Source organism: Notechis scutatus, chromosome 3 (genome assembly GCF_049901735.1).
Source record: "Notechis scutatus isolate UNSWTSFEM ecotype Mainland chromosome 3, rNotScu1.2, whole genome shotgun sequence".
Classification (NCBI taxonomy): Eukaryota; Metazoa; Chordata; class Lepidosauria; order Squamata; family Elapidae; genus Notechis; species Notechis scutatus.
In genome coordinates, this window is record NC_142011.1 from 203641883 (window position 1) to 203660918 (window position 19036).

Genomic DNA, 19036 nt, shown 5'->3' on the forward strand with positions numbered 1-19036 from the left:
ATACATGCTTGACAAACTGAAATAAATAAATTCATTGTGTCTCATCTTAAACCCCTTCCCCATGGACTAATCCTAGCCAATCATTATTTTTTAAATCCATTTAAAAAGAACTTGGTAAGGAAAGGATCTTACAGACAGTCACAAAAATATGGTTTTATTTTAACTGTTTTTCCCATTCTATCCCCCCTTTCCCTTACCCTTCCCTCTCCTCCCTCATTTGCCCTTCTCTCTTTCCCTCTCGGCCTCTGCCAAGGCCTGTTTGCTTTCTCTTCTGTATATAATTTGTAGATGTGTTGTTTTTAATGGTAAAATTAATAAAGATTTTCAAAAAATAAATAAAAAGAACTTGGTGATGGTATTTTTCTCAGCTCTCCTTACTTAGTTTTGACCAACATAGAATTGAGTACAGTAGAGAAAGTATTATATTATTTCTCGTCATGACCTTGGAGTGATAAAAGAGTTATTTCAAAGAAGTGAAAGAAAGGCAGAAAAGAAAAATGGGAACAATCCAGCATTACATGGTGGTTTTTGAAATGTGGATCTCAGGGGCCAGAGGCAAACACATGACTTCTACAAAACAGTGGTTTATGATTAATTTATTTGCTAAATTTACATCCTTCCTTTTTGTTTATTCAACAAACATTAGGTGCAGAAATGTGACTAGATGACTAACAACAGATTAAAAATAGAAAATACAAACCCCAAGAAGAGATGACTACAACTTTAATTAAAGCAAAAGCAAAATCATTAGACTTAAAATTGAAATCAACTTGGCAATATATATTTAAACGGGCCTATATTTATTGGGTGGATGCCACGTTAATATGGATGTTAAAACAGAATTATGTTTTCAGAATCACCAATCAATTCTCAGAGTAAATGAACTTGCTGAGTGATTGAGAGTGAGGATAAAATACTTAGGGACATCAAAGCAGTTGAAACTGGAGTATTTTGATTTATGCCTGCAGGGTGAACAAACATCAGGTGCAGAAAAGTGAAGATAAGGAAAATCATTCATTTAGCTCCTCATAGGTAATTACCAAGATTGAAGAAAAGTTTAACCCCTTTAATCCATAAGCTGTTTCATCAAGTCATCTCAACAAGATCTGTTCACAATGACTTGGAAACCTCTGTTACAGTTGAGAAAATGAAAGACTAATTTTCTAATCTCCTCGGCATTACATTTTGACAATACTGGATTTGCCAGAAGAGGTTTCTCTGAATTAATTATCAGGTCCTGGAAGGGCACTATAAAAATATGGTTGTTGTTTTTTTTTAATCACTCTCATGAGTACATCATATTTAGGTATGAACCTGGACCTCTGGTGGCTTTTCATTCTCTTCTTCCTTGAAAACTTTCTGGAGGATAATGTTTGGGTTGTAAGTAGAATGATGTTCCTTCTTTCTCCCTAGTAGAAAATAGATCAGTGGGTTAACACTGCTGTTTAAGCAGGCACATAGGTAGCCATATGTAATTAAATTGACAGACTTGTGCTTGAAAAGAGTCTCATTGAGATAAATGGCAATTGGTGGAATAGAGAAGATGAGGAAGAAAAAGAGGGCAAGCAGGATGGCTTTGAGAAGTTTTCCTCGCTTCTGCATTTGTGATTTAAGGTAGCCTTTGATGAAGAGGGCCAGACTGGAGACTACCATGAGTGGGATGCAAATAGAGGTACAGATGAGAATGTGATAGAATGAAGGGAAGCTTTTAGTCAGTTTCGCCCCTAACAGAGCATAATGAATTACACAGAGGAAAAAAGAGATTAGCCATGAAAAGACACAGAGTACGGTGGATAAGTGTAGTGGCTGACGATATCGGTACCAAATTGGGAAGAAGAGAGCCAAACAGCGGTCAATGCTGATGATTGTCAGAAGAAATTGGCCAATGCAATAAGTGCATATGAAACTTTCTGTTATTATTAGGGGAAACAATCTCTTAGTCAGGTACAGAATTCCTATCAGAAATAGGAATAGTAGAGTCCCACTGTCAGCCATGGCCAAATTCAGGATGTAGACAGTGAAAGAATTTCTCTTAATCTTGCACCCCAAAAGTCGGATGACAATTCCATTTCCAATCATTCCTGGAATACAGATTAAAATGATTAAAGAATAGATGACTTTTTTCTGATATTGAGGCTCAGAAATGCTGCTCTTTGAGTAGCTATCTGTCTCATTGGAGCTGAATGCCAAACTTCCCGTTTGAGCATCCGTTATTCCAGAAAAGTATGGAGTTTTCATATTGGTTGCTGTCTCCTGTGGAAATGAATCTTACTTCGATTTTCTTGCTGCTTTGTGTTGAAGGCTAAGGGTGGATCCAGACAGCTAACGGACAAAGCACTCACCCTTCCTTCAGTCAACAGCCATCAAATGACTTTTGCCTCTGTTCTGATTTTTCTAAGAAGGGTGTGGACAATTTCACAGAAAATCTTCAGCAAAAAAATCACTTGGGTTATCCTTCTGGTTACATTGCATTGGTTCTTGCTCAAGAAGGCGGAAATTGTGACATCGGTGTCTGTAGATTATTTTCTCTCATCAGTTTTCAGCCATATAGGTCAATTCATCATCTGGAATCACCTGGTTGCAGAACACATAAAGAATTTGACTCCTACAGAGTAAAGGACTTGTTTCACCTTAATTCCTCTCCATACAAGCAAAGAGGAAATGACTCATGGAGAACAGTTAATTTGGCCAGTTAAAAGAGGAAATCTTTTTCTGTTTTGTGGGTAGTTTACTTTCCTCTGCTTCTTTCCAATAACTGTGTCATATCTAAAGTGGAAAAATAGTCAGATGATCACTTTAATGGCATACAACACAATATGGATCTTTCCATCTTTATTTTAAAGTGTAAATCAACTGCTGTACAAAGTTATTAATCATAATTCTTATCCTTCTAAAATATTCTCTTTGGGACCACCTATAAGTAACAGAACATTTAATAACATTTTGGTTGGCTTATGCTTGTTCCCAGATAAACATCACAAGAGAAGAAAAAATAGTCCTTTGGAATATTAATTGATAAAGGTTTTCCCTACTAAATATTTCTAATAATGTAGAATCCCACATGGTTGGTGACAATTTAACAAGGATTCTAGGTAGCTACCATCTCACTGAACTAAACTCAAACTAAATTAAACTGCAAGCTAATGAAATGAAATATAGTATACAATGAGACTTCTCCAAAGCACCTGAGGGCAGGGCAAGAAGCAATGGGTGGAAACTAATCAAGGAGAGAAGCAAATTAGAACTAAGGAGAAAATTCCTAACGGTGAGAGCAATGAATCAGTGGAACAAATTGCCTCCAGAAGTTGTAAATGCTCCAACACTGGAAGTTTTTAAGAAGATGTTGGATAAACATTTGTCTGAAGTGGTGTTGGGTTTTCTGCCTAAGCAGGGGGTTGGACTAGAAGACCTCCAAGATCCTTTCCAACTCTGCTATTGTAACTTCTAAACAATAGCTGTATACAAACACCAGAGAAGCCACCTTCAAAGCATCTCCTGCCCCAAGTCAATTCTCTTTTGTAGAACAGCCCAAATGGAAGGACCTATTTTTGCAATAATGTAAAATGTGTAATTCCTTGACCTGAAAGAGGAATGAATGTAGAGGGGAAAGAGCAGGAGGCAAAAGTAAACAAAAGACAAAAATATTTGATAGATAGGAGACGATTGCAGAAATATCTCTGCTCTCTTTGACCTAAAAAAAACATAATCAAGGAGTACAGCTGCACAACACAAGACATATCCAGAGACGACTCTCCAGAATGAAAATGAGGAGCTTAGAATTGGGTCATGGGGAGTGGGGGAGTCAGTAGAAAAGAGCCAAGAGGGATATCTTCACAAAGTTTCTAGCAAACATTTGAAAGGAAACAATGCTTTTGACAAATAGCCACATCTGTCAAAAAGAGCAAGAGTGGATTTGTGAGTCACTGCAGATTAGGACTTGATAAAGGCTAGGAGACCACATGCTCAAGCCTCAGACTTCACTAAAAGAATATTGGTCCTGTGCTTACAATTCACAGGGTTACACAATGGAAACATTCTAAGGCACAGTATACTGGAGGCATCAGAAACCTCCACATAGTGTCCAAACATATATGAACACTTAGTTGGAGCCATGAGTGCTTTCATGGCAAGTTGGTTGGCATGAAAATACAGGTGACTATATCTAGAAATGGTGTATCTACTCAACCCAACCATTTAACTGTGTTTTTTTTTTAAAAATAACTGGTCATCTGTGATGAATAACCTTTTGTAAAAAATCATACTTTCAAAAAATCTTGTATTTGCAGTTTCTGAGGCTTATTCTGAATTGAGAATTATTATTTTTCATAATAACAGTTACCATGATGAGAGTTTTATCTTTGTTAAGGACATACCTGGTGATGAAGTACAAGAATTCCTCGGGAGGTTAAACTGATCTCTTGGAGAACCCAAGGAAGTTCAGAAAGCTAGATTTCTTTGCCGACTCCAGTTTGGTCTGCCATGTGGCTGTGGTGATCACACAGAATTTATTCAGCATCAGAAATAGATTTCCAGTAAAGAAGAGGAACTTGCTTAACATTTTATTAAGTGTATCTACCAATGTTTTTCAAAGGAAAGACTTAATCATAATTCAAAAGAAAAAACAAAACTCACCCCCTTTTATAACTTCTGTGAGAATGAGAAAGCCCAGGAAAGTGAATCCAAATCCTTTGTTTGCAAACATTAGTTATTTTTGAAATATTTACATGAAAACTGAAGTCAATTTAATGGATAGATGGATGGATAAATACTTTTTGTAATTTTCTATTATTTGTGAGGTTCGTTAGAAGATTGAGCAGGGCTGGTGTTGATATTGATTAGCATATATTCTTGGGGAAATAGAGTTTAAGAAGAATATTTGTAACAAAAGAAGTAAAAACAAACTTTAACTATGGGTTTTTTTCCCCAACATACAGAAGGCATCACTTTCTTCACCCTTGAACAATATTCAGAACTACACTTAGTCCAAAATGGACAGCCTAAGTCGTCTTGAGCATTTTTCATTTTGTCCATGTGACACTTCTACTTTGTCAATTGCACTAGTTATCAGTGGGATTGAAGATATACATTCACAGTGTTGGCTGGCCCCAATAAAGGTCTCTATGGCTTAAAACCTGGACACCTAAGGGAGCACCTTTGCTTGCTTTTGTATCACAAGAAAGATCTGGCAAAGTAGGTTCACTCCAGGTCCCATCTATCAACAGTGTCTTTTAGAAGACCTAAATATTTGCCTTCTGTGTGACTGTGTCTACCCTATGAAGATACATCCCTTCTGAAATCTGTCTGGCTCCATCTCTTCTGCATATTCAGAAGTCTTGAAAGATCTCTTTCTCGGGGCCTGTAGCTCTTTCTACATGCCCTGAGAAAGGATGCTTCATGATCAACACTCTGGAATTAGGTTAAAAAAATTGTCTTACCTGTGTTACAGAACTCCAGCTGCTTACAGAATCTGCCCCGTTCATTATTCTGTAAAGAAATGAGTGTCCCCTACCCTTTTCTGCACACAAAACCTCCCTTCCTTTCTTTGCTTCTCTTAATGGTATTACTGGACAGAGTCAGGGACAAATGTCTTCTCTGTTGCTAAATGAAGTTTAGTTGACTCTTTGATGGTTTCTGAGCTTGGTTGTTTGGAAAACCACATCCCTGCCAATACTGGCAGGGCAAGCTACAGTAGATAAACAGGCATCAACCCCCACACTCAAATTCATTGAAGATGTTATCTTAATAGATAATGAAATGTCTATAAACAACCAAACTCAGAGAACATCAAGGACTGCACAAGTCTCTTCTGCTGAAATTAGTCATTTTTTTCATCTCTTGTGGTTATCACATTTCTTTGTTATGATTATCTGATCAAACACAAACTCACTCAACTCTTATGTTCTCCTGCATCCTACCTGCAGAAGATCCTTTCTGGTCTTGAGATCCTGCCTATTCTTGAGATCACAAAGATGGCTCTGCTTTTGGAGTCCTTGGTGGTCTCTGAGCTTAGTTGTTTGTTTGCAAATGAAAATTACATCTCCACGAACATTGGCAGGGCAACCTACTGTATGTAAACAGACAAACAGACTCACTCACATTGCAGATGCTACATTAATGGGGTAATGAAACTGTCAGGGTTCTCACGATTGGCCTAATTAAATCATGAGCCTTGAGCCAAGTTTCAAAAGAATTCAAAATATTTATTAGGAACAACATGCTGGCATTAACCTAAATATAGCCAACTCTGGCATATGTAATTTACAGTCACCTGTGACTCTGTTTCCCCCCTCCCCTCTGGGTGTATCATAAATCAGATTCTCCAATGAAGCACGTCCACGTGTCATCAATCACGTTCTACAATGAAGGATTTTCGAGGGCAGAAGATCCGATAGCCTAGTTGCAATCTTTTTAAGATAAGGGTGGAATTTACTTCTGGTTTGAAACTGCCATACTGCTCCTTCAGATTTCCCTCTCCCCTTGTTTATGGCAACTTGAAAACAGGTATAGGAATGTTTTACGAGTTGACAGAAATGTCTGCAAGGAAAGAACCAAGTTCAGAGAGCATCAAGGACTCCACAGTTCAAATCTGAGTTCTGTACATTCTCTTCCATTGAAACGATTTGGCACCAGTTGTGGTTATTTGGCACCAGTTGTGGTTATCACACTCTCTTGCTGTGGTTGCCTTCATCAAAAGCAAACCTCATGCAACCCTCCCCATTCCTCCTTTGTTCTTCTTCTGTTTCCTGTCTGTATAGCCTGGCCTCGTTTTTTGCTTATTCCTGAGATCGAAAAGGTGTCTCCGCTTTTTCCTGGTTTATAACACTAATTATTAGGTGTATTGGTTCTTTGCTGATATACTGTAATGACTATTGTTCATTGTTATTGTTAATATATTGTGATTTTGGGGGAGGGATAAATATTCTTTTTTTTTAAGCCTAATTAAGATTTGTAAGTTTCTGTTGCCTTTATGACTGAGATAGCTTATCATTTGCTTTAGCTTATATAGTCATTATAGTCAAATCAATTCAGATTAGAGCTGGAAGGGACCTTAGAGGTCTTCTAGTCTAACCTCTTGCTCAAGTAGGAGAGCGTATATTATTTCAGTCAAGTGGCTGTCCACCCTGTTTTTAAAAACCTCCAGTGATGAAGCACCCACAACTTCTGAAGGCAGGCTGTTCCACTGGTTAATTGTCCTCATTGTTAAGAAGTTTCTGCATAATTCCAGGTTGCTTCTCTCCTTGATTAGTTTCCACCCATTGCTTCTTGTCCTGCCTTCTGGTGCTTTGGAAAATAAGTTGACACCCTCTTCTTTATGCCAGCTCCACAAAAACTGGAATACTGCTATCTTGTCACCCCGCTAGTCCTTCTTTTCTTTAGAGTAGCTATACCCAAATCCTGCAACTGTTCTTCATATGTTTTAGTGTTCAGGCCTTTAATCATTGTAGTTGCTGTTCTCTGTACTTTTCCCCCCCAAATTTCAACATCTTTATTGCAATGTGGTGACCAAAACTGGATGCAATATTTCAGGTATGGTCTTACTAAGGTTTTATACAGCGATACTAATACTTCACGTGATTTTGATTCTATGCCACTCTTCATACAACCAAGGATTGTATTAGCTTCTTTGGCTGCTGCTGCACATTGCTGGCTCATATTTAAGTGATCGTCCATTAGCACTCCAAGGTCCCTCTCACACTTCATTTTTTGCACCAGGTTTCACCTAAACTGTATTTGTACTTTTGTTTTGTTTTTTTTCCTCTCTAAGTGTAAACCCTTGATTTTCTCCACATTAAATTACATTTTGTTGGTTAGGGTGCATTGTTCAAGTCTGTCAACTTCAACCATTTATCCAGAAGGTATAGGGTTTCCTGCTTGTGAAGGGGGTTAGATCAGAAGACTTCCAAATTTCCTTCCAATTCTGTTATTCCAAATACGATTTTCTTTCTACATTTAACTTGCTGAGAACTGAGAAAAGAAGATTACTGCGTGGGAAAGAGGAAGAAATGACAAAGTATTAATTTCAACATACAAATATTGCCCAAACCATCTAGCCCACAAGAAATAGATGACCTAATGGATTTTTTTTTTAAAAAAAAGGTGTGTGAAAATGGAAATGAAAGTAATGACAGTCATTGCAGAGAGAAGAAGCTTGAACTTTATGCTATAGCCTGTCAGCCGCCAGCCTCCCCTCCCCCCAGCAGCCAAGTCAGACGGGGAGGAGAAGACATGGGAGTCAGGGTCAGCATCCAGGCAACCTGAGAGCTCCAAGGGAGAAGAGGGAATAGAGCTGGCAGAGAGAGAAAGATGGGCCATCCCTCAGCTTTCAGATGGAGAGTCAACAGTCCGAGGTCTGGAGGTGGCTGATGAGGAAGAGGAGGGACAGCTGGGTTCAGTGCCTGACATGCGGATGCACAAATGGCAGAGGAGAGGAGAGCAGTGGAAATCTATAGGCTGGTCCTTGGGAAGGAAGAGCCACTATTGCTAGCGAAGCTCCACCCTAGCTTGGGGATAAAAGGCAGGGGACAGACATGAATAGATGTGGCAGACAACTATTCATCTTCCCAACGGCCAGACGTTAGTCTGAGAGAAACTTTTTTAACCAGGGCTGCTGGCACTCCTAATAAAGGAATCTTTTGCATTCACTGAAGAGGGTTTATTGTGTTTGAGGAGCGGGGTCAGAATATTTATAACAATTGTGAACATACCAGAAGTATTGACATTATTGCTCCGGTCTCAGAAGTAATTAGGGATTTTTTTTGGGGGGGGGGGGTAGGGCTTATATTGGGTGCACACATAAAAATCAAGGTAGGACTAACTTTCTGGTTAGGTCATATTTTTGGGAAAACAGAGTTTTAAAAAGACAGAAACTCAGAGCCACAGTTCCCTTCCCCCAAGCATATACTAAACTGAAGCCAGTTTTTAGAAATGCAAATTTGATAATCCATTCAAGTCAGGATACTTTTAACAAAGGCAGAATTAGGTAGAATGATAGAATCAGCCCCCACTCAAGATCCAGACCAGGAAAGCCATTAAGACACAATAGGAATGGCCCAATACCTTCTCAGGATACAAGGCTCCTCATTAGAGAGTCCAGGCTCAATCAAACTTAACTCAGACAACCTAAAAAGTTAGCTATGACCCCCTACAGCAACCAATAGAATACATGCTCTTGCCACAGGAACAGGAAGCTCAAGTTCGAAGCCCAGAGAGGGTATAAATAACCCTCACTCTCCACTCCATGAGCTACCCAAAATCACACACGTTTGGTGGTTCTGCTTCACCATTAAACCATATTTCCAATCAGCCTACTTGTTTCCAGTGTCTTTCTCCCCACTTGGAACTGAACCAGTTGGATATTTCTTCTAACATATTCGTAAACAAAATGCCTTCAGCCACAGCACCCACAGAAGGCTGGAGCTGATGGGATTAAGAATTTATATTCCTCTGCTGTTTTGAGCTTCCCCGAAGATAGACCGCTGACCATGATCGTGCGTGGCTTTGGTTCATGCTTCGGCATTGGAGAGCCCCAATCCTTTGGATCTGGGGCAGAAGCCACCTCATGGGGTGGTGGAGGAAGGGGAGACTGTCAGCTGGGTAGAGGGGAGTCGCAAATCTCCTCCCCGGCTTGGCAATTATTCCCTCCTGAAGACTCCTGAAGCGGTGGTCTAAAATGGCCACCCTGAAGGGAAAGATGAGACTGGAGTTTCTGGAAACCAAATAAACCTTATTTCCTTGCAGCAGCCTCCATTTTATTTCCAGTGCCTTTCTCCCGATGTGGAACCAGACCAGGTTTTTCTTCTCACATGATCTTATAGCATGCCTGATAGGTAGGTTATTAACAGTTAAGAAGGAGTCAAAATAAAGTGAGAGAGAGAGCAATCTAAAGAAGCTCTGGTAGAAGCAGCATACTGAGAGGACATATTGGCACAAGAAACCCCACATGTCAATCAAGTCTGAAAACCTAGTTCAAACATTTCTGGCTGGATCAGACAGATAGGAGCTTCATCACTTGAGTCTTTCAAGAAGAGATTGGACTGACTTTCGTCAGAAATGGTATAGGGTCTCCTGCTTGGGCGGAGGGGGGGTTGGACTAGATGACCTACAAGGTCCCTTCCAACTCTGTTAATCAGTAAGATGAACTTTTCAGCAATGAAGGCAGGACCTTCCTGGATTTGCTGTACATTTAAGATGAACCATGGGCTTCTCCAGAGCTGGCTAACATAAGCATAATGGGCAGTACTCTGCTAGATTGGACCTCTGGCCCATCTATTCCAGCAATGTGTTCTCACAGAGACCAATTACAGATCTTACAAATTAACAGAGTTGGAAGGGACCTTGTAGGTCATCTAGTCCAGTGGTCCCCAACCTTTTTTATGCCGCGGCCCGATACCGGCATCAGCTGGGTGCCGCCATCTTGTTTTGATGAAAAAGTGCTTCCGGTGAGCTTTTTACCCGGAAAAGCTCACCGGAAGCACTTTTTCATCAAAACAAGATGGCGGCGCCCAGCAAACCAGCGGCCCGGTAGGATTTGTTCCACGGACCGGGACCGGTCCACGGACCGGTGGTTGGGGACCCCTGATCTAGTCCAACCCCTGCCCAAGCAGGAGACCCTATGCTATCTCTGACAACTGGAAGTCCAGTCTCTTCTTGAAAGCCTCCAGTGATGAAGCTCCCACAACTTCTGAAGGCATTGGTTGATTCTTCTCATAGTCAGAACATTTCTCCTTGTTTTCACTGAACTCGGAAGTCAGCTGGATTCTTAACAGACGGCCTTCAGAGTTGATTATATCACAGACTCTCCAGGCCTCAGCTAACAAGCATTGATTCCCATGATTTACATAAATTGTTTCAATCCTGGCTTTAAGCCAGCCAAGCTGGCAGCCAGCATCACACCTCGGGGTAAAGGATTTATACATTACGACTCATAAAGAAATGATTCAGCTGTTGAGCCTAACTGCTGACACTATTCCCTAAAGCCAGGGGTGCAATTCAACTGGTATAACAACCGGTTCAACTCCATGCTCCATGCTCCATATTTTAAAAAGCTAATACTTACCTTCAACTGCAGCTGAAGAAAACAGCTGAGGTACATGTGAATGTGAATCAGCTGTGCTCCAACAAAAAGACATAAAGCACCGTAAAGAGTGGGCAGGCCCACATGCTCATCGGAGCGAACCGGTTTGGAGCCAGCTGATTGTCGGAACAAGGGGTTTGCCTGAACTAGTCTGAACCAGCAGAATCCCACCCCTGCCTAAAGCAGCCATCTAGAATATAAACCCTGATGATGTTTATGATGTTTGTGAATGAAAAGGGAGATCCATTAAGATCTCATTATTCCAGAACTGGTGAGGCAGGTACTGTTTAGAAATAATGCCCATAAATGATTGGCAGGAAGGAAGGCTTACAATGATAGAATCTACGTACATATCTTTAAAGAATAGTAAAAAAAAAAACACCAACGCATAAAAAATATTAATAATGAACACTTGTTATTAAGTTTAAGTAAATATTATGTCTGAAATTTGTGAGGGTCATAATTGCCACATTTTATTTCTGGAAATGCTTCTTATAGATTAACAGAGTGGGAAGGGACTTTGTAGGTCATCTAGTCCAACCCCCCACCCAAGCCCGAGACCCCCCACCATTTCTGAGAGATGGGAGTCCAGTCTCTTTTTGAAAGCTTCCAATGATGAAAGCTTCCAATAACTTCTGAAGGCAACTTCTGTTCCATTGGTTGATTGTTCTCACTGTCACAAAGTTTCTCCTTATTTCTAGGTTAAATCTCTCCTTGATTAGTTTCCATCCATTGTTCCTTGTCTGGCCTTCAGCTGCTTTAGAAAATAGCTTGACCCCCCCCCTCCTCTCTGTGGCAGCCCCTCAAATATTGGAAGACCGCTATCATGTGTTTCCTGGTCCTTCTCTTTACTAGACTAGCCAAGCCCAGTTCCTGCAACCGTTCTTAGTCTTTTTATAGTGTGGTAACCAAAACTGGATGCAGTATTCGAGGTGTAATTTTACTAAGGCTTTTTAGAGTGGTATTAGTACCTCACTTGATCTCGATTGTATCTCTCTATTAATGCAATTTAGGATTGCATTGGCTTTTTTGGCTGCCACTGCATACTAATGGCTCAAAATGTATTCTCTACATATTTTTCTTTCTCTTTACTTTCATTATACATAGACACATATATAAATGTACATATTCTACCAAGTTTATTAGGAACAAACCTTGGAAAATATGCAACAGAAAACACATCAAATGATAAATGTTACACATGTTAAAACTTTCATACAGTAAGAATTATTATTTACAGTTCTCATTAGGAAAGGGGAGGGAAAGGAATTATATAAATAAAACATTGACTATATAAACATCTTCACTTTGAAATTATACATAGAGAAATATTTCCCATTTATGTTCTTTTGTATTTAGGTTGTTTAGTAAATTACATCAATTTTCTTACTGAACTCGCTGTCAGGAAATCTCTCCTTAGTTCTAAGTTGCTTCTCTCCTTGATTAGTTTCCATCCATTGCTTCTTATTCTGCCCTCAGGTGCTTTGGAGAATAGCTTGACTCCCCTCTTCTTTGTGGCAGCCCCTGAGATATTGGAACACTGCTATCATGTCACCACTGGTCCTTCTTTTCATTGGACGAGACATACCCAGTTTCTGCAAACATTCTTCATATGTTTTAGCATCCAGTCCCCTAATCATCTTCATCTTTGTTTATTTTTTATTTTTATTATTTTATTTTGATTTGTCAATCGCTTACAAGATAATAGGTATATATATATATATTCAGCTTTGTTCGGGTATTTTCTCATGTCATTATAGTTGTGCTTTTAAAGTTGTAGCACAACTATAATGACGTTGGAAAATACCCGAACAAAGCTGAATACCATACGTATAAATACCCATGAAAACTTAAGAAAACACACATACACACACACACATATATATATATATATATATATATATATATATATATATATATATATATATATATATATATATATATATATATATATTTGTTTTCTTAAGTTTTCGCGGTACTTACATGTATGGTGTTAGGCTTGGTTCGGGTATTTTCCCACGTCATTGTAGTTGTTCTTTTAAAGTTGTAGCAACGTTTCAGCAGAATCTCATCTGCCATCATCAGGCTTCTGTATTGTGTCCGTCTGTGAGTCAGACTTTTACAGTGGTTTCAGATTTGAATTTGGGGCAGCCTATTGCTGTGCCAGAATGGTTTTTTCTTCATCCTGATTGGTTGGGAGTCTTGGTCTGTGTTTATTGGTCTCGGAGTTTGCTGTGTTCTGCTTGATTGGTGTCTCTAATATCTTCTGTCTGTTTTTGGCTCTTTTTGTATCTTGATTGGCTGGCAGCATTGTGTTGCTTTAATGGAGGCCTTTAGTGCAGCTTGGCTTCGGGTAAATGGACGGCTATCATTAGTTAGGAAGCTGGGTTTCATCTGGGTGCCTGGTTGGGATGTGTTTGAGCTGGAGGTATCAGGGGGATCTGTTTGTGCCCAGGTGTTTGCCTGGCTTGTGGTGTGGAGATTTTTTGTTTGTGAGTGCAGGCTTCCAAATGATTGACAGCCTGGTGGAATCATCTCTTCTATTCATGCTTTCTGGTCTTTTTTCAATCTCTATGGCTTCTCTGATGATTCTGTGATTAGGTTTTCTATAGTGGCCAGGGTTTTGGTGCCATTGAAGTTGATGCTATGACCTGTGGCTTCCATGTGTTGGACTAGTGAGGAAGTGTGTTCCAGCTTTTTGACTGCATTTTGTGTTCATCCAGGCGGGTGCTTATTCTTCTATTGGTCTGTCCAATGTATGTGGCCGGGCATGATGCACAGGGGACTTCGTATATGCCTTGGTTTTCCAGGTCAATTTTATCTTTGGGGTTGCTAAGGATGGCTGCTATTTTTCTGTCTGTTTTGAAGGCAGTCCTGATGTGATGTCTGTGTAGTACCTTACTAATTTTGTCTGTAGTACCTCTTATGTAGGGCAGGACAGCTGTTCCATAGGTCTGTTCATCTTCTGGGTCTCTATTATGTTTCAGTGTGTTTTTGTGGATCAAGCTGGTGATTTTGCTTTTGTGGAAGCCGTTGGCTGTCAGTACTTTAGTCAGGGTGCATAGTTCAGTCTTAATGTGTGTCTTGTCTGCCAGGCGTTTGGTTCTGGTAATTAGTGTTTTAGCCACGGAGTTTATCTGTGCTGGGTGGTGGTGGGATTGGGCGTTGAGGTAGCGGTTGGTGTGGGTTTTCTTCTGGTATATGGTGTGTCCTATTTGTTTGTATCTTTGTCCTTTGTATATGAAATATGTGTTGGTTAAGCAGTGTTCTGTTAGTTCCATGAGGTGTTTAGCTGGTTGGTATTTATTTTTGATGATTTCAAGGGTCTCTTTTATCGGGACTTGAGTGAATAGTGAAACCACGTCAAAACTTACAAGCAGATCTTCTTGCTCCACGTGTAGATCTTTGATCATTTCCAAGAAGTGGTATGAGTTTTTTACATGAGAAGCTGCTGTTTCAGCATGGGGCTGTAGCTCTTTTGCTAGGTGTTTAGCTAGGTTTTGTAGTGGTGCTCCTCTGGAGCTGACTATGGGTCTGAGAGGTATGCCTTCTTTGTGTATTTTTGGGAGGCCGTATAGTTTGGGGCATCTGGAAGATTTCTCTCTGGGTATGATCGCGTGTTGGATCTCTTTGCTTATGTGGCTGGTTATAATTTTCTTCTTGGTTAATTTTTCCAGATATGTGGTTGGGTCTGTGTTTATGGGTTTGTATGTGGAGTCTTGGAGTAGGTCTGTCAATTTTGTTTCGTAGTCTTTTCTGTCCATTACTACAGTGGCATTCCCTTTGTCTGCTGGGAGGATGATTATGCTGCTATCTCTTTTCAGGGTTTGTAGTGCTTTGATTTCATTTTTCTGTAAGTTGCTTTTTGGTGGTTTGCTTGTGCATAAGATGTTGGTAACTTGGTGTCTTATTTTATCAGCTTCATCTGTATTTAATTTAGTTAGGCTGGATTCTACTGCACATATGATGGATTCTGTGGGATTTTTTGGGGTGCTATAGCATAATTGAATCCTTTGGTTAGGACATCTGTTTCTGTTTTGGTGAGTTCTCTGTTGGAAACGTTGTGCACTAATTGTTTCAGGTGTTGTTGTGAGTTGTTGGGGTTTTCTTGTCATGTTCTAATTTCTTTAGTTTTTTCAATAATTTTTCTTGTTTGTAAATGCCTTCAGAATCAGCTCTCCAAGTTGTAAGTTGTTTTATCTTGTCCCAAAGTAGAGGGTGGATTTTGCTGCTCAGTTCCAGGTGTAGTGCTAGCAAATCTTTGTTTAACTGATCTAATCGGAATCTCTTATTGTGGAGCTCGTTCCTTAGTAAAGCCATTTCAGTTCTTTTCAGGATACGTTTAGTGGCTGCTGTGCTTTGATGAAATGTTAATTTGAAGCAGGTTGGTGTAGTATTGTTGTCTCTGCAGCTGCGTAGGAATGTAAAAAACTCATACCACTTCTTGGAAATGATCAAAGATCTACACGTGGAGCAAGAAGATCTGCTTGTAAGTTTTGACGTGGTTTCACTATTCACTCAAGTCCCGATAAAAGAGACCCTTGAAATCATCAAAAATAAATACCAACCAGCTAAACACCTCATGGAACTAACAGAACACTGCTTAACCAACACATATTTCATATACAAAGGACAAAGATACAAACAAATAGAAGGAGCTCCCATGGGATCACCACTGTCACCTGTCATTGCAAACCTGTTCATGGAAGAATTCGAATCCAGAGCCCTGGCCAATGCCATCCTCAAACCCAAACTATGGTTAAGATACATCGATGACACATTCGTGATTTGGCCCCATGGACAAGAAAACCTAAACAATTTCCTAACACACCTAAACAGCGCACACCCCAAAATCAAGTTCACCATGGAAACAGAAACAAACAAACAACTACCATTCCTAGATGTACTAATCTACAAAAAACAGATGGCACACTAGGACACACCATATACCAGAAGAAAACCCACACCAACCGCTACCTCAACGCCCAATCCCACCACCACCCAGCACAGATAAACTCCGTGGCTAAAACACTAATTACCAGAACCAAACGCCTGGCAGACAAGACACACATTAAGACTGAACTATGCACCCTGACTAAAGTACTGACAGCCAACGGCTTCCACAAAAGCAAAATCACCAGCTTGATCCACAAAAACACACTGAAACATAATAGAGACCCAGAAGATGAACAGACCTATGGAACAGCTGTCCTGCCCTACATAAGAGGTACTACAGACAAAATTAGTAAGGTACTACACAGACATCACATCAGGACTGCCTTCAAAACAGACAGAAAAAATAGCAGCCATCCTTAGCAACCCCAAAGATAAAATTGACCTGGAAAACCAAGGCATATACGAAGTCCCCTGTGCATCATGCCCGGCCACATACATTGGACAGACCAATAGAAGAATAAGCACCCGCCTGGATGAACACAAAAATGCAGTCAAAAAGCTGGAACACACTTCCTCACTAGTCCAACACATGGAAGCCACAGGTCATAGCATCAACTTCAATGGCACCAAAACCCTGGCCACTATAGAAAACCCTAATCACAGAATCATCAGAGAAGCCATAGAGATTGAAAAAAAGACCAGAAAGCATGAATAGAAGAGATGATTCCACCAGGCTGTCAATCATTTGGAAGCCTGCACTCACAAACAAAAAAATCTCCACACCACAAGCCAGGCAAACACCTGGGCACAAACAGATCCCCCCTGATACCTCCAGCTCAAACACATCCCAACCAGGCACCCAGATGAAACCCAGCTTCCTAACTAATGATAGCCGTCCATTTACCCGAAGCCAAGCTGCACTAAAGGCCTCCATTAAAGCAACACAATGCTGCCAGCCAATCAAGATACAAAAAGAGCCAAAAACAGACAGAAGATATTAGAGACACCAATCAAGCAGAACACAGCAAACTCCGAGACCAATAAACACAGACCAAGACTCCCAACCAATCAGGATGAAGAAAAACCATTCTGGCACAGCAATAGGCTGCCCCAAATTCAAATCTGAAACCACTGTAAAAGTCTGACTCACAGACGGACACAATACAGAAGCCTGATGATGGCAGATGAGATTCTGCTGAAACGCGTTGCTACAACTTTAAAAGAACAACTACAATGACGTGGGAAAATACCGAACCAAGCCGAACACCATACATATATATATATATATATATATATATATATATATATATATATATATATATATATATATATATATATATATATATATATATATATATATATATATATATATATGTTTTCTTACGAATATATATATATATATATATATATATATATATATATATATATATATATATATATGTGTGTGTGTGTGTGTGTGTGTGTAAAAAACAGCTGTCCTGCCCTACATAAGAGGTACTACAGACAAAATCAGTAAGATACTACACAGGCATCACATCAAGACTGCCTTCAAAACAGACAGAAAAATAGCAGCCATCCAAAGAAACCCCAAAGATAAAATTGACCTGGAAAACCAAGGCATATATGAATGGAAAAGAGATCAAAACACAAACTACCCAGGAGATTACAACGCAGGACCCAGGATAACACAATAAAAGAACTCGCAAGCCCATCACACAACCCATTACCCAAGCCATTAAAACATGAGAGTCTAATGGAAAAAGATCATTACGAAACAAACGACCCAGGAGATTACAGCACAAGATCCAGGATATCTCCACAACAAACCTCACAAGGCCATCACACAGCCCATTATACCAACATCAACTCCATCAACCAATCAAGAGGCAGTAGTGCAGCCAACCAGCCCAGCACACGAGCCCCCACCACCAGTATTTATAGAGAGACGGCAGCTCCGATCAAACACTGCTTGCACTGGCATGACGCTGACAGCACCAGCCTGAGGATGGCAAGTGGGACCTTGCCGAAATGTCACCAAGATACTCTTAATCTTACATGGGAAAAGACCCGAACACACCTAGACCTACATATATATATATGTATATCTATCTATCTTTGGTTATTCGGGTTTTCTCCTGCGTAAAATTGGAAGTATCTCGGCAACGTTTCCACGAAATCTCATTCGTCATCTTCAGGCTTGTGTCTTCGGCTTTGTGCTTCTCGGAGTAATGTGAGCTTGCAGCTGCTTCTTCCTTTTAACTGCTAGTGGGGGTGTGACTTGATTGGGTGAGGGCTTGGCTGTGTTTTGATTGGGTGGGGGTATGTTCTCATTGGTTCGGGGTTTGGCTGTGTTCTGATTGGTTGGGGGGTTGGCTGTATTCTGATTGGCTGGGGGTGTGTTCTGTTCAGGTGGGGGCTTGGTTGTGCTCAGGTTAGTCTTAATTGCTGGGGGATTTGAGCTGGTGAGCTGTGATCCTATTGTTTTTCTTCACGTTCATGGTTGTGCCACATCTTCATGGTGGGCGACCACGAACGCGAAGCCAAACAACAGGATCACAGCTCACCAGCTCAAATTGCCAAGTTTTCGATGAACTTCATCGAAACGTTGCCTAGATACTTCCAATTTTACACGGGAAAAAACCCGAATAACCAAAGATCCACATACAAATACCCACAAAAACCTCAGAAAACATATATATGTATAACTTTAAAAGCACAACTACAATGACGTGGGAAAATACCCGAACAAAGCTGAATACCATACATACATACATACATACATACATACATACATATTTGTTTTTTTAAGTTTTCGCGGGTACTTACATGTATGGTATTCAGCTTTGTTCAGGTATTTTCCCACGTTATTATAGCTGTGCTTTTAAAGTTCTAGAAACGTTTCAGCAGAATCTCATCTGCCATCATCAGGCTTCTGTATTGTGTTTTTTCTGTATTGTATTGTATTGTATTGACTCACAGATGAACACAATATAGAAACCTGATGATGGCAGATGAGATTCTGCCGAAACGTGTGTGTGTGTGTATGTATGTATGTATGTATGTGTG

At 40.1% G+C, this 19036-nt stretch overlaps 1 protein-coding gene across 2 annotated transcripts; it reads right to left on the bottom strand.

Moving 5' to 3' along the window:
- Positions 1 to 584: 584 nt before the first annotated feature.
- LOC113429215 (mas-related G protein-coupled receptor member H-like) lies at positions 585 to 5560 on the bottom strand. 2 transcript variants are annotated; one of them, XM_026691736.2, is made up of 3 exons: positions 5436 to 5560; positions 4374 to 4485; positions 585 to 2574 (listed from the first exon to the last, which is right to left on the bottom strand). In XM_026691736.2, exon 3 carries the CDS (start codon positions 2236 to 2238, stop codon positions 1303 to 1305), a length of 936 nt encoding a protein of 311 aa, XP_026547521.2. In that variant the 5' UTR covers positions 2239 to 2574; positions 4374 to 4485; positions 5436 to 5560; the 3' UTR covers positions 585 to 1302. The 2 variants fall into 2 exon arrangements, with proteins under 2 accessions (XP_026547521.2, XP_087818353.1); XM_087962227.1 differs by having other exon boundaries at positions 585 to 2766.
- Between the last annotated feature and the right edge of the window lie 13476 nt (positions 5561 to 19036).